The sequence below is a fragment of the Ambystoma mexicanum genome, chromosome 7q, assembly GCF_040938575.1.
Source record: "Ambystoma mexicanum isolate Mex_15411 chromosome 7q, UKY_AmexF1_1, whole genome shotgun sequence".
Classification (NCBI taxonomy): Eukaryota; Metazoa; Chordata; class Amphibia; order Caudata; family Ambystomatidae; genus Ambystoma; species Ambystoma mexicanum.
Window position 1 is genome coordinate 727,012,641 of NC_090941.1, and position 24,025 is coordinate 727,036,665.

Consider the following 24,025-nt stretch of genomic DNA (forward strand, 5'->3'; position numbering starts at 1 on the left):
AATCTTCCTAAGGGCCAAGTTAAATCTCCTCCAAACCAATGAAATTAGAGCACTCAGAGGACTATCCACTTCAGGAAGCGGTCGACTCTGTAAGAACTCTTCCGAAACAGAATCGGTTCGACACCTTCTGATGTTGTGCCCTGGCACTTCAACTCTAAGAAAAGCATATTTAACCCCTTAAGTGGCAAGGACGAAGTATCTTGTCCTTGAAATTGCATACGCAGTGCCAAGGACGAGATAGCTTGTCCTTTTTGGCACCATGTTTTGTGTGATCAACACAAAACTGTAACCCAACCCCCGGGCTATGTGAGGGAGAGGTCCCCACTCACTGCCATCGGGCTGGATTACCTTCAGTTTCACGTCGGCGTGCGTAATGCATGTCGGCGTGAAACTGAAAGTAATTTTCACAGCAGCAGCCATTTCGGGCTGCTGCGGTGAAAATAGAAGGCGAGTCTTCACCTTTCTCCCCCTCGATCTCTGGCTGTATTTCAGGCCAAATATCAAGGGAGGTGTTGTTGGAAAGGGGAGATTCTGTGTGACAGCATTGCTGGGCGCGGAGAGGGTGCAGAGCGCTAGATCCGCGCCTAGCAATGCCCACTGGACCACCAGGGATACGTTTGCGACATGGGGGGGGGCTGCTTACAGTAATCAGCCCTCTCCCCCCCATCCCCCATAGCATGGGGGCACATATGTGCTGAACCCTGGGGGCAGATGGCTAATCATCTGCCCCCAAGGAAGGGGGGAAAATAAAAAAATACTAAATCAACTGGGGTGGGGGGCCCTAGACTCCAGAGATTTATCTGCCCCCCTAAAAGGGTGGTGGCCCTCCCCCTCCCACACCAAGTGGAAAGGGGGGCCACCCCTTGTAGCCCTCCCTGGGGGCAGATTTATGGATGGCCACCAGGATAAGGGTGCAGGCCCCCCAAAGGATGGGGCCTGCCGGTTAGGCCCCCCCTGGGGGCAGATGGCTGATCATTTGCCCCCAGGGAAGGAGGCAAAATAAAAAACAAAAAAAATGTATTTTACGGAAAGGGGGGGTAGCCCTCTCCCCCTCACCCCAAGGGGAAATGGGGGCACCCTTGGTAACCCCCCCCCCCCCTGGGGGCAGATATCTGCTCCTAGGAAGGGTCATCTGACCCCAGGGAGGGCTGCATGAGATGCCCCCCCTGCATTTGGAGGGGGGGGTAGAGGGTCACCCCGCATAACATTAGAAAATTACCTGGCGGTTTAGGGTGGCCCTCCAACGAAAACGATACCACACATGTGTGGGTGCACCTACCGGGGGCGCAAAAGGAAAAGGGTAACCCGCTGGTAACCCCAAGCCTTTCGCCACAGCACATTTTGTTCATGTGGGCAACCTACAGATTTGGGCCTATGGCGTGGAAGCCATCAAGGAAAACAAGGAACCCAATGCATTTCCCAAAAGAGGACACCCGTGGGAATCCACAGAGGTCTGCCTTGCGCATATTGCCCCAGTTTTTATTGGCCACAATCCCCGACAAAGTGTGATATTTGGTGGGGGAAAAACACAATGTTCACTTTGTCTGGGGTTCTGGGTAATAAATTCTGGGCCGCTTCGCGCAAGTCAAACCTTTCCCACGGGTGTCCTCTTTTGGTCATTGAGAAGGCTCCAGCCAGTCTGGTCGGCACTTCCCCACACTACCATATATGGAACTTCCACCCAACAGCCAGTCAGGGGGAAGGGACAGAGTCAGGGCTTCCCAGGACTTTGGGAAGATCAAGGTAACAGGTGATGGAAGGCAAGAGGCCATGGGGGCCATTTTCTCTCCATCCGGAATTTACCGATTCCAATGACAGGGCCTGGGCATCCCAAAATGGAGGACGCTCAGGGCACCAGTCATTTCAGCACAGAGCTGCCACCAGCCCGTACCCTGCTCTGTGGGCCACACACAGGTGCCCAAAAACATACACTAGGGGCACAGGGTTGTACCCCTACCCATGGGTGCCTTAAGGGTATTTAGGTGTGAAAACAGACTTGGGGTTACTTGTGTTTTAGGCTTTCCCCTTGGTGCCCAGGTAGGTGCATCCACACATGTGAGGTACCGTTTTCATCGGGACACCTGTGGGAACGCGGGAAGGTATAGGATTTGTTGTGTTTGTGTGGTTTTCATAACGTTTTGACCCATTTTCCCAAATGTGACCTACATTTAGTCGCTGCTTTAGGCACCATACCCTTTTGTAACCTGCACAAGTCACCTACCCTTGAAAAGGTGTGCCTGTGCTCTTTCAAAAAATGTATGCTTGCCGTTCCTCACCACATTGGTTTTCCCGATTTACACATGCTAAGTGCGCCTGTCAAGGCTGTGAGCATAAAACTCCTGTGTACCATGGCTCAGTGTTTGGCTTGTGGTATTGTTTGTTTTGTGAAACACTACAAAAAATGTGTGCTTTCTTAACTGCAAGAGTCGAGGGAATGTAGCGGAGCATTGCTTTTCTCCAAATTCATAGAAGCCATTGCCGTACCAAGCCAACCATGTCCAACACATACCTTTTTTTCAGTCATTTTCCCGCTTTCCCCCCAATCTATGGCATTTTCCCCTACCTAGTTGTTGCCTGACTTATGCAAATCACCCCTTCCTAAACTTGGGATTTTGTCTACTTTTCAGAAATATATGCCTTTCTGTCGTCCAATTCGGCTTTCCTACCCTTTTCTTCCATTCCGTCCATGCATGACCAATTGGCAAAAATGGCCAAAATCGCCTACCTCTCACAAAACAGTTGATATCCACATCAAAATAATGTTTTTTTGTTTCCACTCAACCTGTTCTTGAAAGCCAGGAAATTGGGGAATTCAGCACAGCAAACCATTTGTTCCTAGCTCTTACAAGGAAAAAACCACAGGCTTCTTTGTACATCATTTTATTCGCATTTCTTTTTAAAAAACAACATTTTAGCCCTTTTTGCTTATTTTCTCTCACCGCCCTACAGCAACCTAGGATTCCTGGGTGGCGTTACGACCGCCTACATGTGGGGTGTTAGGCAGAAACCTGTGCAGTTCCCTCTGGGACCACTGCAAAAGATTTAGGACTACAGGTGTTTGGCAGTAAAACAACTTGGTAGCAGTCTGTACGACACAGATTCACTTGGTAGCTGTGGCTGAGCAGTCAGACTTCCCTCAAGAAGAGTTAGGCAGTATACAGAGAATTCACAATAGGTCAAAAGAACACAATAGAACAAGTAAACACTGACAAGGGCTTGGTGTAAAAGAGATATAATTATTTATTTAAAACCACATCTAGAAAAACACACAGGCACTAATAGTAAGCAATTCAAAAACACGGTCACTAGAAGATATACACTCCCTTAGAAGAATATTAGTCGAGTCTTAAGTAAAGCCCCACTTATTTTCAGACAGCGGTGAACGCTTAACGTAGATGGCACTCTAATTATTCGTTTTTAAAAGGGTGAGAAAAACAGAGAATAAATTGAAACAGGTCCCAACACTTTTACAAGAACACCACAAGAGAGGAAGGCAAAGTAAAACAGTGAAGTTAGAGTTCAATAGGCTGGATCCACTTTAAGAGGATCAAAACGAAATGTGTCCAAGGTCACACGGTTGCGGTGCACAAAAAAAAGTCTTGTAACGGTTCAAAAAGCAGTTGGACCAAAGAAAGGGACCAGTGAGAGGGTCAAGGCGGCCAACCCAGTCCAGAAGGTTAAGGGGTTATTATTACCTTGTAGCAATCTTTAGAAAGGGAGGCCTGGCGAACACAGTACCTTAAAGTGGTGAGAATACTCCAGCGGGGGCAGTTGTTCCTGGCAGCGGATGCAAGGCAGTGCTTCGTCGGGGGGAATAGAAGATCTCGTTGGGGAGGAAGACAGGAGTTCGTTGCACGGCCAGGGAAGAAACCAGCCGCAGAGTTTCTCAGGTAAAAGGAGCGGTCCTGCAATTCGTGGTCCAGTGGTAAGTGGCTATCCGGTTGCCGGGGTGCTTGGCACAGGCAATTCGACCACAAGCCGGTCTGGGGTGTGAAGAGAAGAAGGTAAACTGGTTGTGCCCACCAGTCAGGGGAAGAAGCCTCTCCAGCCGGGAGATCTTCTCTGTCGTCGGGAAGTGGTGAGTCGGTTCCGCAGGGCTCCACCGGTGGTGTCGTCGTGGTAGGTCGGCTCAGCTTCTCCCTCGTCGGATTCTCAGGTCCTGTGGCGACTTCTGAAGTTCCAGTCCCCAAAGCCCTGCTTTTATGCAGCATACCCCCATTCACTCAGCCTAGCTGTCAATCAAACATGCTAAGTGGTGAGCCGGCCGGCTCACCACTTGGGCCAATCACACAAGAGTGCGACTTGAGTTACCAAGGTAACTCAGTCCAGGGTGCCTAAACCCCCTCCCACACCCCCTGTGGTACCCAGACAGAGTGGCACCACTTTTGGAGGCTTCTGTGGAGAAGCCTGCCAAAAAGTGGAACAAAGGGCTCAACTTGGGTTGGAGTCACAGAAGAGAACACAAACGCCATTTTAGAATCGAGTCCTGGCAAAAAATACCAACCAGCGAATTAATATTAAATAAATAAACCGGCGGTATGTTCGAGGCTATGAGAATTAAATAATTTAAGTTGGTAGCCTCGAACAATGGGAAAATCCCATAGGGATAGATTTGCGGTCGAATATAAAAAGTAGTATCCACTGCCACCAGAAAAAACTCGATCAGGGGGGACGGAGACGTGCCCCCTCGACTAACAGACCCCGGGGCTATCGAATTGCCTCGACCAGTACGTCCACAATATGATGGTTTGTACCGGTTTTTGTTAATAATTTGGGACTAGTAAAGCCAATGGTGACTTTACATGCCCTGGGAGACAGTAGTCAGTCCCAGGGTATGGAGTCTATGGTGGGGGGCCACTATGACACCCCTGTGTCACTGCACGGAGGGTGCTGTGTAACACACATAGTAAAACACATGAGACCGTATGGAGTAAAGGACCCCATAGCCCATTAAACACATTAACAGTCAAAGGAACACCATAAACCATGTCCAAGAGTGGGAGAAAAAGAGTCTCACTCTTGGCAGGAGAAAAAAAAAACTGCAGAAATCCAGCAAAGCTGCTGGGGGGACTCACTAGGTTAGGAAATTCAGCCTAAAGAGAGAATTCTCCCTAACATGGGGGAAAAAAAGGAGCCAAATTTGGCCGAGATATCTCATGTAACAAAAAAGTTACAAGGCATTGAATGGCCACATACTGAAATCACCAAAAAGGCCCTGGGGGGAAATACCCATGGCACTTAAAGGGCTAAAACCTCTTCTAGAACCCTTCTCACTGAGAGAAGAATCCTCCTTGTGGAATCGTCTACTGAGTTATTGTTATTGTTATTGTTATTTTGCATTTATGTAGCGCCTTATATACCATTGGTATGGTCTGAAGGCGCTGGTAGGTTGAACGCCCTTGGGAACCGAAGTTCATATCAGTAGAGAGAGTAGAGAGAGTCAAAAGGTGCGTGTGAGCACCAGGTATGTGTACAGCTCGTGCAGTATCAGTGTAATAGCTGCCTTCTAGCGGTAGGTGTGGTGGTTGAGAGGTCAGTAGTATGTGTTCGTTCTGGCAGGATTAATCCAGATCGGATGTGGCTGCGTTAGGCATGAGTAGAACGCCTTGCTGGGCGGTGTGTAGCCAGCAGTGATTATTTAGAATGATGTGGAGTGAGCAGCGAATGTTGATATGAGAACAGTTATACCGAATGGTGTCATAGTATCTCTGTGTTCTAGTTGAGTGGTGATGTAAGGAGAGAGTAAGCGTGTTGGTGAGATATGATGGGTTTCATGCACTTTCAGAGACTTCTAATTCACAGGGAGGCTATTGAGGACACTTCTAAAATCAACTTTTACGGAGAGGCTATTGGGCACATTTATAAATTTGACTTTTCACAGAGAGGCTATTGAGCACAATTCTGAATGCAACATTTCACAGCTATTGGGTGCACTTCTGAATTCAACTTTCTGAATGGAACATTTCACAGCTATTAGATGCACTTCTGAATTCAACTTTCTAAATGTACTTCTAAATTCAACTTTTCACAGAGAGGCTATTGGGCACTCTTTTAAATTCTACTTTTCACAGAGAGGCTATTGGCTACACTTCTAAATGCAACTTTCTAAATGTACTTCTAAATTCTACTTTTCACAGAGAGGCTATTGGGCACACTTCTGAATTCCACTTTTCACAGAGAGGCTATTGGGCACACTTCTATATTCTACTTTTCACAGAGAGGCTATTGGGCACTCTTCTAAATTCTACTTTTCACAGAGAGGCTAGAAAACCAGCTGGACAATTGCAATGGCGAAGATCCTGGAAGCTGCCTTAGCAGAATGTCTCAAAGAGGGAAGCTGTATACTGTCGCCTGGAAACACACAAGCTGAAGAAGAATTCCAAAAAGAAATAAAGGAAAAGTAAATAAAGAGAAAGCAATCACTTTGTAAAATCAAAAATTTGATGAATACAAAAATAAAAAAAAATAAAAAAAAAATAAAGTCACACAAGACAGAGTGGGGTGGTGCAACCAATGAGGGCTGGTCCATGACAACTAGATGGGCCAATCCAGGGAATGTCACTGTCAGAGGCTCTAAAATGGGCTATGAGGGACGTACACCCAGACTGTGCATGTAGAAGCCAGACACAAGATAGGTTAACAACCCTCTACATGCACACAGTTTACTTGCCCAAATTAAATTCTCACTCAATACAGGAGAGAACAAATTGTGTGGGCAGATTACAGCCATTATCATGATTTCAAAGGGCCGAGTTTGCCTTTCCAGTGATATATATATAGGTGAAATTCTATACAACTATGTATTAGCTGGGTCACACAAATTGCATCATATTAAAAGTACCTTTTGGGTTCAAAATCGAGCTTCCCCAAAGCCATCAAAGAACAGAGGATCTCTTCACTATCGATGTGAATTCTTGAAAAAAACAGAAACACACTCGATGATATAAATGCAAAGAAAAGACCATTGTTCAGCACCGTGATAACTAGACATTCACTTTAATATGCTGTTTTTGGAGTAGTCAGCATATCCTGAAATATGATGGATAAAGGTTATCAATCTGTGGTAAATTTTCAAACATCAAAGGGTTTTTACCTGAATACTCCTATACTGCAGTTCACCCAAAAAACAAACAATTACTGTTATTATACTAAATAACACATTACTTACCTTTCGTAATGTTCTTTCTGATGGATTAGTCCTCCCTCCGAAAGACTCCTCATTTTAGATATATTCTCCAGCGAAAGCTGATCTTCAGAATATATGCAGCTACCAGGGGGTGAAATGCGGTTCCACTCGGCATCACCATTCTCATCGCTCCAGAAGAGACGATACTAGTCAGGCCTGCAAACTCTTAAAAATATCACTGGACTTGCAGGGCGAGTTCCTTTGTTTACATACTCGAACTAGGAGAAATGCACTCGCCCAATGGTGACTGGAGACAAAATATTTACTAGTGCTTTCTGCAAAATGGTGCATGTCACCATAAACACACTTTATATTTTGCGCAATGCTGCCACAGAAAGGCCAGCCATGCACACAAAATGATTTGCCATTTACTGCAAATAATGTTCGTTTGCAGTTAATGTCAAATAAAAGTTTCAAACTTCCACATACTTGCCAGCATGGTCTAGTACCATGCAAATGGTACTCGTCCTTCATAAAATCTCCTTGCCAATGCAAGTGGGCTAGTAGATTTTGTGAGCCCTGGTAGTATAGAGACAGCTGCATCCAATGACCTTTGTTCTACAATGTCCACATTGCTCAACATCCGAGGGAACAACTATTTGCAACAAGCTCACTGTATGGGGGTAGACTGGGAGGCAAATGAGGAATCTCGGAGAAATTGCACCTTCTTCAGAAGAACAAATTACACCTTGGTAATGTTCTTTGTGAAGTATGTTCCAACTACAGATTCCTGATCTAGGATATCTTATGCAAGGCACAGCTGTTCTTCAGACACCTTTCCACCACCAGATGGCGCAGCAGAGTTCCGAGTCGGCTCTTTCTGGTGCCTACGCACCACACACTGAGCATGATGTCAAGGCCAATGTATATATATCCACTGTTTCCCCCCTATCACTTCAACGCAGAGGAACTGCGGAAACGTTAGTGTACCGACTATATGCCAAGTGTGGCAGGTAGAGAGGGTGATGATTCTGTGTGAGGAACATCCAACAGAAAGAACATTGCGAGGTAAGTAATTTGTTCTTGTAATTAATTCCTACCTCAAATAGATTACTTATCTATGATAGACTCCCAAAGCAGTACGAAGATCTGGAAGAGGGAGAAGAGAAAACCTGCCTAAACCAAAGAACTCAGGAGGACCGCTATACCAAAATGGGCGTACTGGCCTGAAAGGGAATCCAAGCAGTTAAGTTTAGCAAAGATACCCATGTGCCACCAGGCAGATATCCAGAGAAGGGGCTCCGCTCTGAGGGCAGAGGTGGCAGTCACTTCTCCGGTAGAATGCCCCATGTGCTTTGTGTTGTGCCCCCACCCCCTCTGCTGCCCCTTTATGTTTCATGAAGACCCCCCTCCTTTGGCCCATGTCCTTTGTGTTATCCCCCACCACCTCCTTTGCCGCATGTGCTTTGTGTAGTGCCCCCACCACCTCTGTTGCCCCGTTGCGTTTCATGCAGCACCCCCTCCCTTCGATGCCCTAAGTGCTTTGTGTATGCTTCAGGCATAGTTATTCGTAGCCGCCTGTCTTGCAGCCACCTGCCCTTCCCTCCTTCCCTCCCCTCCCCCTGTCAAATTCCAGCACCACCCAAATTGCCGTCAGCATAGTAGTTCGTAGCCGTCTGTCTTTGCAGCCGCCTGCCCTTCCTTCCTTCCTTCCCCTCCCCTCCCCTCCTCCCTGTCCTGTCAAATTCTGTCACTACCCCAATTGCTGTCAGGCATAGTAATTCGTAGCTGCCCGTCTTTGCTGCCACCTGCCCATCCCTCCTTCCCTTCCCTCCCCCTGTCCCGTCAAATTCCGAAACTACCCAAATTGCTGCCAGGCATGGTAATTCATAGCCGCCTGCCCTCCCCTTCTTCCCTCCCCTTGTCCTGTGAAAGATCGGCACTACTTCAATTGCCATCTGGCATAGTAATAGTAGCTCCCTGCCCTTTTCAGCCATCTTATCCTCCCCTGTGCCCCCCAACTTTTTCTCTTAAATCTTAGCACTTACTCTCATAATTTGTCCCTCGACCTCTGATAACAGCTTGTCTGTCTCCCCCTTCACTCCTTGACTTCTCCTCCCCCTCAACCCCCCAGCACTACCTTCATTAGTATTTAACCTTTCAAGATAGTCACTTGTTCTGTTCCTCTCCTTATCCCTTCTCTCCACTCCACCACACCTCCCCTCCTCTTGTCATTCATGCACTGCAACAATTGTCGTCAGGCATAGTAATGTTACTGCTAGTCTGCTTTCCTTTTTTCCTTCCTCTCTTCTCCCTTATTGTTCCATGCACTTGTACTGATATGAAGACATGCATTATTTACCGTAATAGCATTTCTGATGATTGTATCTGCTTAGATTCAAATGCTGTGCATATGGTCCGACATGCAGTGGTAACCGCAGAGTATTGCATCTTGTCTTTCGGGGACCGAAAGGGAACGTCGGCATAGGCGTGTCCGTAACACTATCCCTATCGTGACGTGTGGTGTACCCAAAATCCCTCAAGCGCCGAGGTCCCTCCGATTGAATTTTTTCTGCCAGGAGGGAGGCCAAGGCTATAGTGAATACATAAAGTGTGAAAGTAGTAAGACGTCTATGTTCCTTCCACCCCGAGCGGGGAGGTACGGAGGGCGCATGTGAATCTAAGCAGATACAATCATCAGAAATGCTATTATGGTAAGCAATGCATGTCTGATGCTTGTTAATCTGCATAGAATCACATGCTGTGCATAGACTAGCGAGCAGTACCCGGAGTTGGAGGTGGGTTGTGAGAAGGAACAGTAGTGAAATGATGTCTTAGTACTGCTTGTCCCACCTGAGAATCAGACCTAGAATGAGTGTATAGGCAATAGTGTTTTGTAAAGGTGTGCACAGAACTCCAGGTTGCTGCTTTGCAAATGGACTCAAGAGGAACATTTGCAATGAATGCTATGGATGCCCCAGTGCCTCGAGTAGAGTGTGCTCTAGGCTTGAAGGGCAGTTCTCTCTTAGCAAGAGAGAAACACAGTGTGATGCATTTTACAATCCACCTTGAGATAGCTGATTTAGAGACAGGATCCCCTTCTCTACCAGCTGCCACTGAAACGAAGAATTGTTTAGTCTTCCTTAGTGGTTTAGTTCTTTCCAGGTAAAACATGACTGCCCTGCGCACGTCTAGCGTGTGAAGGCTTCTTTCGGCCATGTTAGTAGCGTTCTGGAAGAAAGTGGGTAGTTCGATTCACATGGAACTTTGAGATGAATTTAGGCGCAAACCTGGGATGTGTGCGCAGAACTACCAACAGAAAGAGCCTGTAGTTCGCTAACCCTTCTGATAGAAGTGATAGCCACTAGGAAGGCTGTCTTATAAGTCAGGTCCTTCAGACTTGCTTTATACATAGGCTCAAAGGGAGCTCCCATGAGCCTGGTCAAAACCATATTCAGATCCCATACAGGGGCTGGGTGAGAGATGGGAGGATAAATCCTCTTAACCCCTTCCATAAAGGCTTTAATCACCGGTATTTTCCACCACAATACCTTTTGTTGTGATGTGGTGTAGGCTACATAGCAGCCAGATAAACCTTTAGGGAATTGAAGACTAACCCAGTGTCCAACAGGTCGGTTAGATACAGCACAATGTGTGAGGGTGAGCAAATGATGGGATTGACGCCCTTGGAATTGCACCAGAATACAAAACGTTTCCATTTGCTGGCATAGCAATAACGTGTATTAGGTTTTCTCGCTTCCCTGAGTATGTCCATGCACCTCTAAGGGAGTTGCAGGTGTCCAAACTCTATGATCTCAGGAGCCAGGCTGCTAAGTTCAGAGTTTGTGGGCATGGATGTAGGGTCTCCCCCCTGTCCTGAGACAACATGTTGAACGGGCAGGGTAGCTTGACTGGTGGGAAGAGGGACATTTCCATCAGGTGAGAGAACCAGGGTTGGCGTGCCCACATGGGGGCCACCAGGATCATGGTAACTGGTTCCTGGTGCATCTTGTGCACTATCTTGTTGAGAAGGGGAGTCGGGGGGAAAAGCGCAGACAAATTTCCCCGACCATGTTATCCAGAGACCGTTCTCCTTGGCATTGGGCATTCTCCTGAGTAGCCAACAGGTCGATCTCTGGGAAACCCCATTCTGTGAAGACGTTGGACACAATGTCTTAGTGCAGTCGCCATTCGTATTCTTCGGGCAGAGGGAAATCTCTGCGGAGTACGTCTGCTAGAAGATTGAGTTCCCCTGGAACATGTTGGGATAACAGAAACATCTTGTGTTTGTGAGCCCATATCCAAATGTTCTGGGACAGCTTGGATAGCCTTGGAGAGCGAGTGTGCCGCTGTTTATTCAGGTAATACATAGCTGTAGTGCTGTCTGTTAAATCAGCACAGTCTTCCCTTGCAGTTGCACCTGAAAGGCTTTCAAAGCTTTGAACACCGCTAAAAGCTCCAGTAAGTTTATATGATTGTACGCTACTTGAGGAGACCAAACTCTGTGTGCTGTCTGCTGAAGCAGATGAGCTCCCCACCCTGTGAGAGATGCGTCTGTCGTGAGAGTGACTTCCACTGCAGGGGTGGTGAAGGTCTTCCCCTTCAAGAGGTTTTCTCTTGACCACCACTGCAGAGAGAGACCGAGGGCTGGTGAGACAACTAGCAGAGCTTTGCATTGTCCGCTGCCCTGACACCACTGGCTGTTGAGCCGCTCTTGCATGGGACGCATGTGTAGCCGCACGTGGGGAACGAAGTACATGCATGACGCCATCATCCCTAGCAAACGCATGGCTTTGTGTACCGTCACCTCCCGACTGGCTACATATTGAGGGATCTGAGAAAGCATGTTCTGAACCTTCTTGGAGGGGAAGACAAAACAGTCTTCTGTCCGAATTAGAGCGCCCAGAAATTGTTTTACTTGGCTGGGGACTAAACTGGATTTCTTTTCGTTGATTGAGAAACCCAGGCTGAAGAGGAGATCTACTGTTTTTTTGGGTGTTCGAAAAACAAGCGTCGAAAGAGTCCCCCGTGATGAGCCAGTCGTCGAGGTAAGGGTAAACTGGGACTGATAGTCTGCACAGGTGTGCTGCTGCCAATGCCTGTCCTGGACCATGAACTTAAGATATTTCCTGTGCGCTGGCAACATTGAAATATGAAAGTATGCATCTTTCTTTTTACTGAAGAATTTTTACTGAAATATTTAAGAAGATATCACGAAAGATTGGTCGTGCGTACTCACTTCAATTACCCAATGTTGCCAAGTCCCCTTGCTTCAGCAATGGGATCACCTCCTGCAGTGTTACCATGCAAAACTTCTGGGGTTTTATAAACTTGTTCGCTGGGCGCAGGTCTAGAACAGGGAGCATGGTGAGATCCGTTTTGGGTACAAGGAAGTACACTGAATAAATACCCTAGTTTACCTGAAGAATAGGGACGGCTTCTATGGCGTCCTTTCCCAGCAGTGCTTCCACCTCTTGGATCAGGATCTCCAGATGGTCCGGTGAAAGGAGCCGTGAGCGCGGCGGTCTGAACTGTGGAGGTTGGGCAAATTCCACGCAGTAACCGTGGGCGACCGTCTTTCAGACCCACTGGTCAGAAGTTATCCCCTCCCATGCACTGAGGAAAGATGTTAATCGCCCCCCCCCGACCGGAGTGACATGGGAGGGGACCTGGACTTGGTGGTCGTTTCTGACCAGAGGCTGTGGCTCCCCTGGGATTGGGGCCTCTGCCTCTACCATTGCTGCGTTTCTGACCCCTTGAGGGGTAGTAAGTGGGGCTTCCAGATGTTTGATTTGTGTAGAAGTTACCCGTGCTGTAGTTGTTTTGACCAGCACGGGCTTACCCTCGAAAGGACCGCAGAAAGTTATTACCCTTCTGAGGAGGGTTTGTGTAATTTGTTGCAGAGACTTTAGAGTCTCATGCTCCTTCTTGGCTGTTTCCAAAGCCTCATCCACTGCTTTCCCAAAGAGGTTAGTCTCCTCAATGGGTTTATTAATGAGGGAGGCCTGAGTCTCAGGTTTAAATCCTGATGTACACAGCCAAGTGTGTCTTTTCAGTAGGGTCCCTTGAGCAAGAGACCTGCCTGCAGTTTCCGCAGTGTCCAGGGTGTTCTTCACCACATTCTGTTTCACAAGTCTTCCCTCCGTTACAATGGAGAGAAGCTTTGACTTGGCGGATTCGGGAACCTCTTGGAGGCCTTCCTGGAGCAAATTCCATTGGGCACCAGCATAGCTTGCTAATAGAGTAGTATTATTAGCAACCCACATAGTGTATGTGGCTGCTGACATGACACGTTTGCCCAGGGCATACAGCCGCTTAGATTCCTTGTCCGGTGGTGATTCTCCCGTGGCAAGGGGTACCCCTGTCCTCTTTCGAGTGGTAGTCACTACCAGTGAGTCTGGGATGGCGTGCCCTTGGATGTATAGAGGGTCAGAAGGGGAAGGGCGAAATCATTTTTCGACTCTCGGGTTCACTGCCCGTGTTTGAGCAGGTGACACCAATGAGGGAGCTACCCTTCTCTTAACAGCGTTAAGGAGGGGGATGGATTGACTCGCCGGAGGTTTTTCCTTAATGATATCCTCCACGAAATCCTGCTCAGGTACCACCTCTTGAGTGGCAATTTTAAAGTATTCAGCTGCTTTTTTCAACATGGAGTTGAATGCCATTTGGTTATCTACAGGAGAGGCCTGGCGAGTCGGGGTGGACAGAGGAGAGTCTAGGCACAAAACAGAGTCCTGATCTTGCTGTGTCCATGGGTCCTGACCTTCCTGCTGAGTTTCCTCCCAGTTGTCTGCAGTATCCTGTTGGTCCTCCTCAAAGTTTTTCAGAAAAGAAGCTTCTTCTTCATTATAGATGTCTCTATATGTGTCCATCTGGACCACGTCTTCCTGTTGGAAAACCTGAGACTGATCTTCATGAATTTGAAGGTTAGGGTCTACCCGAGCCCTTTTCAGGGGAGGATGATCAGAAGAACTGATAATCTGCTCCAGCAAATCCATACACCCTTCAAATTTTTCTGTAGTCCATTTAGAGGACCCAAACGGCCCTACGTGAGGAGAAACGACGTTCTCCGCCCTGCAGCGTCGAAAGGAGTCTCTCAGGGTGTCAGAAAGTCTCTCGACTATCCTCGTAAGCGTCGTCAGAATCGGGAACACAATCCACCGAAATTTTTTCTGCGGCTTGTCCCATAACCTTAGGCGGAAATGGGGTAAGGCCCACAGCCGCCGTAATTCTTCCGATGCTGCTTTCGATAGTTGCCAAATCGTCGTGAGACAGTGGCTCTGATGACTTATCGGCAGGTGTAATACCTTCCGCGGCGCTAGAGGGCCTAGCGGTTGGTTTTCCGGGTAGAGGGCTAGCCATAGTTTTCAGGCCTACCGGGGCCTTAAAGAATGTCGAAGCGGCGGACTCCGGCGCTTCGAGCCGTGTAGGTTTCGAAGTAGCGCCCTTAGCTGGTTTAGAATGACCAGTCGCAAAACGCTGCTGCGGATGCGGGGAAGACTTTGGATCTGAACAAGCCGAGGGAACCGGTGAAGTTTTCGGCGGCCCTGTTGGCGCTTTCGCCTTTTTCGACAAAGACGTCGAAATCGGCGTAGGGGTTGTGTGCTTAGTGCAATGCGCTTATACGCCCCTGTCGCCGGGTGTTGTCCCTGTAGCAAGACCAGAGTCAAGCCTTAAAGGGTTGGCGACGGGCGTGGCAAGACCTAGAAGCATCCGCCTCAAGGTCTATAACATCCGAAACGGACGCTTGGTCATCCGAAGTACCCCCGTCACTTTCAGCGGGTGTGGCGGTGGGGGAAGGGGGTTCCACACGTGACATACCGTACGCGGCCCACCGCTTTACACGGCGCTTCTTAAGGGTCTTAGGCTGAAGGAGCTTGCACACCGCTTCATGTCGTGCTCTAGGGGGAGACAGACATTACACGTCCTGTGTTCGTCCTTCCAAGGATATCTGACCCTACACTTAGGGCAGAATCTAAAAGGAGTCCTTTCCATAGCCAAAGGGAAGGATGACCAGACCAACAGGGAAAAGAGGGGAAAGGAGGAAAGACATACCGACAATATGGCCTCCCGACCCCACTCTCCCTACTGTACAGGTCGACCAGAGGGCCCGACCACTTGGAAAATCCAGCCGCCGGATCTTAGGTGCCAAAATCCACAGCCGTAGACTAATCCCCCGTAGTCTTCGTCAATGATGTTCTTGTTGGGCGAAATAATTTAACGGGGAATAAACCGACATTTCGGTAAAGATAAACAATGTCTCTAATAAGAGCTCCGCTTAGGGCGACCAGTTATCTGGGCGGAAAAAAAACAATCTGAGGGACCTCGGCGCGTGAGGGATTTTGGGTACACCACACGTCACCAATGGGATAGTGTTACAGACACGCCTATGCCGACGTCCCCTTTCGGTCCCCGAAAGGCAAGATGCAATACTCCACGGTTTCGATTTGATGTCGGACGATATGCACAGCATATGATTCTAAACAGATTAACAAGCATCAGAAATGATAGTTATTGTCACATTCTGATTTGTTTCAAGGACCATGTAAGAATGTAACTGTATTGTCCATTGTTCCATCCCTCCTTGAAGCACTTTGAAGGAACAAGTTACTTACCTGTAACTGTTGTTCTCCAGCATGGGTCTGGCATGGATTCACATGCTCATGAATATTCCCCGTCGTCAGGCTGGGAATCCTCGGTAAAGAAAAAATCATTATCAGTTTCGTTTCTGATCTGTCTTTCGTAGTAGTAACCAATCACTGATCTCTGCATCATACTGACCACAGCCAATGACTGCCCTCTACCTAAGCCCCGCCTCTGGCAGCCATCTTCAGATTTGGTAGCACGTGAAGTGGCAGTATGACCAAGTGAAGAGCCGCAGAGGGGTAGGCGGGAGGGTTCGCATGTGAATCCATGCCAGACCCATGCTGGAGAACAACAGTTACATGTAAGTAACTTGTTCCTTCTCCAGCATGGGGTCTGGCATGGATTCACATGCTCATGAATATAAGAATACATAGCAGTACACACATGCACAACCACGGGAGGTGGCAAATGCTCAACATTAAGCATTACATCAAACTCAACATTAAGCAATTCTTACCTCCTCACCAGGCTCACCTTAGGCGAACAGATTGCGCAGCACTGCTTGGCCGACCCTGGACTCCTCCCTGGAATCCTGATCGACGCAGTAGAATTACGTGAAGGTGTGCGTCGACCTCCACGCAGCAGCCCTGCAGATGTCCAGCAAGGGCACACCAGATAGGAACGCCGTGGTAGCTGCGATCGCTCTGGTCGAATGGGCTCTCGGACGGCCAGGCTTGGTCGGTTTGCCAACCGATGACAGTACATGATACAGCCGGAGAGCCATCTGGAATTGGAGGCCTTTGAGAGAGCCTTCCCCTGATTGACAGGTCCAAAGTTCACAAAAAAGTTGTGACGTCTTCCGAAAAAAAAAACTTCAGCGCTCTAGCCACATCCAGCGAGTGCAAAGTCCTTTCGGCCGGCGACGAAGGCGACGGGAAGAAAACAGGCAACACCAAGGGTTTGTTGAGGTGGAAGTCCGACGGCACCTTGGGCATGAAGGAGGGGTGCGTCCTGAGCACTACCCTCGTTTTGTGAAAAGTCAAGTACGGGGGCTTGCAGGAAAGGGCCTGGATCTCTCCCACTCTTCGTGCGGAGGTGATGGCCACAAGAAACGCTGTTTTCCACGACAAGAACTTCAACAGAGCCGAGTGCAGAGGCTCGAACGGAGGTCCCATGAGCTTGGTCAGCACCACGTTGAGCTCCCACGCCGGGGCCGGAGCCTTCACCGGCAGGAATGATCTGAACAGTCCCTTCATGAATTCTTTCACCAGACGAGACCACAAAGACGTCCGCCCCGTGGTTCTGGTGTATCGGGAGATCGCAGCAAGATGAATCTTGATGGACACGTGCGCCAGTCCAGCCTTGGCCAGCGTCAGAAGGTACGGCAGTACCTGGGGAGCCGTAATCCGTAGAGGGTTAATCTTCTGTGCGTGGCACCAGACAGAGAACCTCTTCCATTTGTGTCCATAGCATTTAAGAGTTGAGGACGCCCTGGCCTTTGCAAGAACCTCTCTGCAGTCGGCCGGAATGTCGTAACCTCCAAACTAACGCTGCAGGAGCCAGGCCTGCAAGTTCAGCGACTTCGGGTCGTGATGGAGGATGGCGCCTCCTTCCCTAGAGAGAAGATCTGCGTCCACTGGCAGCTTGATTGACGGGGACGCTGACAAGTCCAGAAGGTCCGGGAACCATATCTGCCTCGGCCACGCAGGTGCGACGAGGATCATCCTGCACCGTGACCTCTTGAGCTGGTTGATGAGCCGGATCAGCAATGGCAATGGAGGGAACGAGTATAGAAACAGGCCCTCCCAGGGGAACGAGAAAGCATCGCCCATGCTCCTCGGCTGGGGAAACCTGCTGGCGAACCTCCGGCACTTGGTGTTCGTCGCCGTCGCGAACAGATCGATCTGGGGTGTGCCCCACCGTCGGAAGAGGCGGTCCACTAGATCCTGTCGTAGTTCCCACTCGTGGCACGAGCGCAGCTCTCTGCTGAGCAAGTCGGCGATGGTGTTTTTTATCCCTGCCAGATGAAACGGCACCAGAAACATCCCTTGGGCGACGGCCCAATGCCACAGATCCTGCGCCTCCTTGGACAGGGCTGGGGACCTGGTTCCGCCCTGCTTCCTGATGTAGAACATGGTGGTGGTGTTGTCGGTGAAGATCCTCACCACCTTGCCCTTGAGGGACGGAAGAAAGGACCCGAGGGCCCAAAACACTGCACGGAGCTCCAGGACGTTGATATGGAGGGACTTCTCCGTCAGAAGCCAAAGGCCTCTCGCGTGCAGATTTTCGGTGTGCGCTCCCCACCCTTCCAGGGAGGCATCCGTGGTCACTGTCTCCTGGTGGCCGAGGGTCTGGAAGTCCATGCCCGCTGTCATATGCGCGCAGGTGCCCCACCACCGGATCGCTCGTCGGAAACTCTCGAGTGTGATCCTCTCCTCGAAGCTGCCCGTCGTCTGGATCCAGCGCGCGTCCAGGAACTCCTGTAACGGGCGCATCCGGAGCCTGCACAGGCGGATGAGATAAATGCAAGAAGACATCATTCCGAGGAGGGACTTGATGGACCTCACCCTGGCCGCGTCCGCAACCAGCATCCGCTGCACCTTGCCCAAGATGGCCCTCGTCCTTTCCTCCGACGGAGAGGCCAGAAGCGACACTGTCGAGCTTCGCCCCCAGAAACAGTGCGTCTTGCGCGGGCACCAGGTGGAACTTGGCGTAGTTTATGGAGAATCCCAGGTCCGTGAGTAGTTGGACGGTCCTTGCCGTGTGCTCCATGGCGAGCTCCTTCGTCTTTGCTCGGATGAGCCAGTCGTCCAGGTAGGGGTAGACGTGGATCCCCTCTCGGCGCAGCTGCGCCGCCACCGGTGCGAGGCACTTGGTGAACACCCTGGGTGCCGACCTCAATCCGAAGGGAAGGGCTCTGAACTGGTAGTGACGCCCTTGGACCACAAACCTGAGAAACTTTCGGTGTCCCTTTAGGATGGGAATATGGAAGTAGGCATCCTCCAAATCCAACGACGACAGGAAATCGCCCTCCTCCAGTTGACCCAGGACGTGTTGTAGGGTGACCATCCGGAACTTCTGTGCCTTGATGAATTTGTTCAGTCGTCGTAGGTCCAGGATGGGACACCATCCTCCCGTTGTCTTCTTCACGAGGAAGTATCTTGAGTAAACTCCGGAGCCCCGAAGCCTCTTTGGGACGAGCTCGATGGCGCCCTTCTTGAGCATCGCCTTTACCTCCAAGAGAAGTTGAGGGACGTGATGTTCTTTCCTGGCCACAGGGGGGACGCGCGGGCACCTCTTTAGAAACTCGAGCGTGTGACCCTGAGCTAGGGCGTCCAGCACCCAACGGTCGGTGGAGATGGACTCCCACACGCTGACGAAGCTCGCCAGCCGGCCTCCCACCGGGGTGCTTCAGTGGGGGCCCGACCCCACGGCCGGTTCAGTCCTGCTTCGACGAGGCTTTGCCGCCTCTTCCTCCTTGGCGACGCCGGCGGGGTCCGCCTGACTTGCCTCGTCCCCTGTAAGCTTCCTGTGACGACGAACGGGCCGCTTGACGGTAGGTGGAAAATCCGCCGCTGGAACCTTTGGAGGTACCCTGTTTGCCTCCGCCGCTCTGAAAGGGCGGCAGCCGTTGCTGGAGAGCCCCAAGAGCCCGGACCGTCTCCGTGTCCGCCTTGATGGCTTGAAGGGAATCGTCCACTGTTTTCCCAAACAGGTTGTTTCCGTCGAACGGCATGTCCAAGACTCTGGTCTGCACGTCCTGACGGAAGTCAGTAGCCTTGAGCCATCCACGCCGCCTAAGGCACACGCCGTTGCCCAACTGGCGAAATCCAGTGTCAGCGATGTCCGTCGCAATCGTAATGGCGTGGTCCGACGCCACCTCTCCTTCCTGCAAGATCTCTAGGGCTTCCGCCCTCTTGTCGTCTGGTAGGAAGTCCAGCAGGGGGGCCACTTTGTACCACAACTCCCTGTCGTAGCGGGCTACGATAGCCAAGGCGTTGCCCGCCTTAATAGTCGTCGCTGCTGACGAGATGACTCTGCGTCCCATCGTGTCTAATTTCTTTCCCTCGCCGTCCGGCGGGGAGGTCGACGTAGAGGCTGCGCCCCCCCCCCCGCTTTCTTCCTGGCCGCCGCGGAGACGACCGAGTCCGGGGTCGGCTGTGCCCGAAGGCACAAGGGGGCCGTGTCCGGGAACCGGTACTTCTCGTACCGATCCCTTCTAGCCGGCGTCGTGGATGGGTTCTTGAGGAGGGCGAGGCCCTCATCCCAAATATCGTCCAGTAGAGGTACAGCGAGGACTGTCTTCCTCTTGGCCTCGCGCCGTTGATAAAGGAAACCTTCCTTCTTCTTCTCTTCCGGGCAGAGCTGGAAAAGCTCGGATGTCCTGGCGATCATGGAGTGAAACGATCCAATCTCGTCGGGCGGGGAAGCCCGGGTGGGAGGCGACGATGGGAGATCCTCGTCGTAAACCTCGTCGTCTGTACCCATCGCGGCCGTGTCAGTCCCTGTATCATCCCCACGTGTCGTGGACGGGGAGGAGGGCTGAACAGGGCGCGATGGCTGAAAAGGAGGCGGAGGATGAATCCCTCTTCTCTCAGGGGGAGGGCTCCCAGAAGGGCCTGGCTCCGGGTCCCCCGTCGGGAGCGGTTCCTCCGTTGGTGGTAACGGCAGTCTCGTCCTTATCTCCGAGCATAAGGACTGTATAGCCAACAAAATGGCCGCCGAGTTGTCTTGCGGCACTGGTTGAGGGAGATCCGACGGGCGATCAGGAGCCCCGTCGGCACCCTCGACGTTCTCGTCGTCTCCTACGTCGGGGTCCCTCCCGACGGGCTGGTCTTCTTCCACGCCAACGCCGTGGCTTAAGACATCGATCAGCTCTTCCTCAGAGGTTGAGGCCGAATCCACGACGACCTCCTGCCCCCCCTTTTTCTTCTCCGTCTGAGGTTTCACGGGGGTCCTGTCGATGGGCATGAAAGAGGACTCGCTCCGCGGTGGCAGGGAGACTCTGGGCCCAGAGGTCGCCACCACTGGTGTAGCCTCCACAGGCTGAGCCAGGGCCGCCGCGACTGTCTCGATAGAGGCCTTGGCCGGATGGATTAAGGCTTTCACCACCTTAGGTGCACTCACCGCCTTCTCCTTGGGGGGAGGGTCAACGCCTCGCTCCCCCTCCGATGGGGCCTTCGAGCTCGACCGGGGTCTCTCCAGGAGCTTCGCCGGGTGCTCGGCCTTCCTCTTACCCGAGCCAGAGCATTGGCTCGTGGTTGATGGCGCCGGGGAGGATGCGCCCTGCCTGGCGCCCGTAGAGCCCGACCGTTCGGCGCTCCCGGTGCCAGCGGACTCGCGGTGCTTGGCCTTCTGTTGGACCCCCGTCGCCGGGGTGCCCTCAAAGGTCTTAGAAGACCGCTCGGACTTCTTCTTCTTCTTCTCGCCTGACGGGCTCTTTCCTTCCAGCCAGTTGGCGAGACGTTGATGGCGGTCCTTCATGGTCCGCTCCGACATATTGCTGCAAAACGCAGAGTCCTTCTCCACGTGCGTCTTGTCCTCATGTAGGCAGTAAAGGCAAAGGGAGTGTTCGTCCTCCTTAAAGACATTCTGAAGCTGGCATCCAGGGCAGACCCTGAACAGCTTTCCGGGCGTCGAGCTTCCCTTCTCCTGGGCCATGTCCGAGATGGGCCTGAGAAACTTCTGGAGTCCTCCAAAAGCGTGGCTCGACGAAATCGTCACCCTTGAGGGGTGTAGACGAATCCGACACGGGTCCCCGTTGATCGGATGAAGAAACGGTGGAGCTTGAGGCTCTTTTGACCGAAAAAAAGAGAAATTTTTCTGAGAAAAAACGTGAAAAATAGCACTAACGCTCGAGAGCAATAGCACGAGGATCCCAACACTTGAACGTGCGGTAAAAAACTGAAGATGGCTGCCAGAGGCGGGGCTTAGGTAGAGGGCAGTCATTGGCTGTGGTCAGTATGACGCAGAGATCAGTGATTGGTTACTACTACGAAAGACAGATCAGAAACGAAACTGATACTGATTTTTTCTTTACCGAGGATTCCCAGCCTGACGACGGGGACTATTCATGAGCATGTGAATCCATGCCAGACGCCATGCTGGAGAACCACATTATGTATAGGCGCTATACAAATAAACAATCAATCAATGGGCTCCGAGACCCTCAGGCACATCCTTTCCAACCAGATCATAGCATTCTGAGATGCAGAGAATGATCCGCCTTCACAGGTGTTTGGATGCAGCCCTGTCAGTACGTGCCCCAGCGTAACCAATAGAAAGCTAGTCCCCTTTCTTGTCTCTCTCATCCAAGAAACATAGTAGCTGAGGGCCTGCTCCAGTGTCCAGCTGATGAAATCGTTCTTCTGCGTTGGAAAGATGAGGCAGAGGAAAAACCACAGGAAGATGGATGAGATAGATTAAATCTGAGACCACCATTGGAAGAAAAGAGGGTCTCACTCAAGGTCACCGACCTTTGGAGAGAACCAAATATGGAGGTTTAACAGATAAAGCTCGGCGCTCACTCACCAGTCTCATGGAAGTGATGGCAACCAGGAAAATCACCTTAAGGGTGAGAAGCCTAGTAGAACAGGAATGGAGGGGCTTCTCGCGATTCCAATGAAGGGGCACATGCAAATAGGCATCCTGAAGGACCAGTGAAATGAACCAGTCCTGCAGTTCAAGGGCTTGCAGTAAATAGGCTAGAGTGTCCATGAATTTGTCCTTGCGCAGGAACAAGTACAATCGTCGCACATCCAGTAATGGATATAAGCCCCAATCTTTCTTTTGAAATAGAAAATGTTTGGAATGTCAACCCTTGCCTCGTTCTGCATGCAGTACCAGTTCTATTGCACGTTTTGAGAGAAGCTGACTGACCTCCAAGACGATGGATCCAGAGGCAAGGTACTGGTGTGAGCCATGAGCTGAGGGACTTTGAGGGGTCAGAAATGTGAGGCGGACAACTTTGTGAAGGTTTTTCAAAACATACCATTTTATTAACTCAAAAGGTTGGATACACACCTCACTATCCCTACCAACAAGTCCTAACAGCTCTTTCTAACTTCAACTTGACAACAAAGGAAATTCCAACACTCCAATAGTTCAACAAAGGTGCTTTTTGGCAACAACGTCCTACTTCTTCAGATATGCAACACTTCTGCAGCAGTTTTAAACAGCTCTTTCTTCAGCAATGAACGTTTGTTAACACCACTTCACAGCACTTCTACCTGGTTTACTCCCATGCCAGGCCAACTACTTCAAAGGTTTGCTGTTCAGGTATACTACCCTGCCCAAACAGTGATTTATAAAAAAAAAATAAAGTGCTTCTGTGGTTAAGATCAGCTTACAACAGCTTTGTAGTGTTCATTACTTTATAACATCAGGCTTCAAGCAATACTTCAAGAAAAGCAAGATTCACATTAATAGTCTTTTAATCTTAACTAGCGACTGGTAGTGCGGGAAGTTTTCTTGGTGTTCTGCAGTGGTGTTGGGGAGAATTCTTTGTATAGGCTAATTTCCCAAACCTAGTGAGTCCCCCAGCAGCTTTGCTGGATTTTTGGGGTTTATTTCTTTCTCCTGCTAAGAGCGAGACTCCCTTTCTCTAACTCTTAGACATGATTTGAGATATCCTTTGACTTTGTAATGTGTTTTATGGGCTATGCAGTCTTTTACTCCATATGGTTTCATGTGTTTTTGGTATGTGTGTTACACAGCACCTCAGTGCAGTAACACCGGGGTGTCATAGTGACCCCCAAACATAGACTCCATACCCTGGGACTGACTACTGTCTCCCAGGGCATGTAAAGTCACCATTGACTTTACTAGTCTTAAATTGTGAACAGAACCAGTACAAACCATCATATTGTGGAAGTACTGGTAGGGGTAATTAGATTGCCCCTGGGTCTGTTTTTCAAGGGGGCACTGTGCAGTCCCCCCTCGTCAAGTTTCTGGCTGGTGGCAGTGGTTACCACGCGAAATATTCCACCGGAATATTTCCTATGGGATTTTCCCATTCATTTTAAATGCACCACTTTTTTCGTGCAATGTTAAAGATACCGCTGGGTTATTTATTTAATATTTATTCCCCGGTTGGGTCTTTTTGCCAGGACTCGGTTTTAAAATGGCGTTTGTGTTCGCCTCTGTAACTCCAACCCAAGTCGAGCCCTTTGTTCCACTTTTTGGCGGGCTTCTGCACAGAAGCCTCCAAAAGTGGTGCCACTCTGTCTGGGTCTACAGGATGCGTGGGAGGGGGGTTTAGACACCCTGGACTGAGTTAGCTCTGCAACTCAAGTCGCACTCTTGTGTGATTGG

General features: G+C 50.3%; 1 protein-coding gene across 1 annotated transcript in view; it reads right to left on the reverse strand.

The window, feature by feature from the left end:
• The window catches only part of RNF17 (ring finger protein 17), a 3,777,565-nt gene that overhangs the window by 2,747,061 nt on the left and 1,006,479 nt on the right, over nt 1–24,025 (reverse strand). Inside the window, exon 12 of the mRNA XM_069639339.1 lies at nt 6,842–6,913. Coding sequence (XP_069495440.1) covers nt 6,842–6,913 — 72 coding nt within the window. The remainder of the gene's footprint in view (nt 1–6,841; nt 6,914–24,025) is intronic.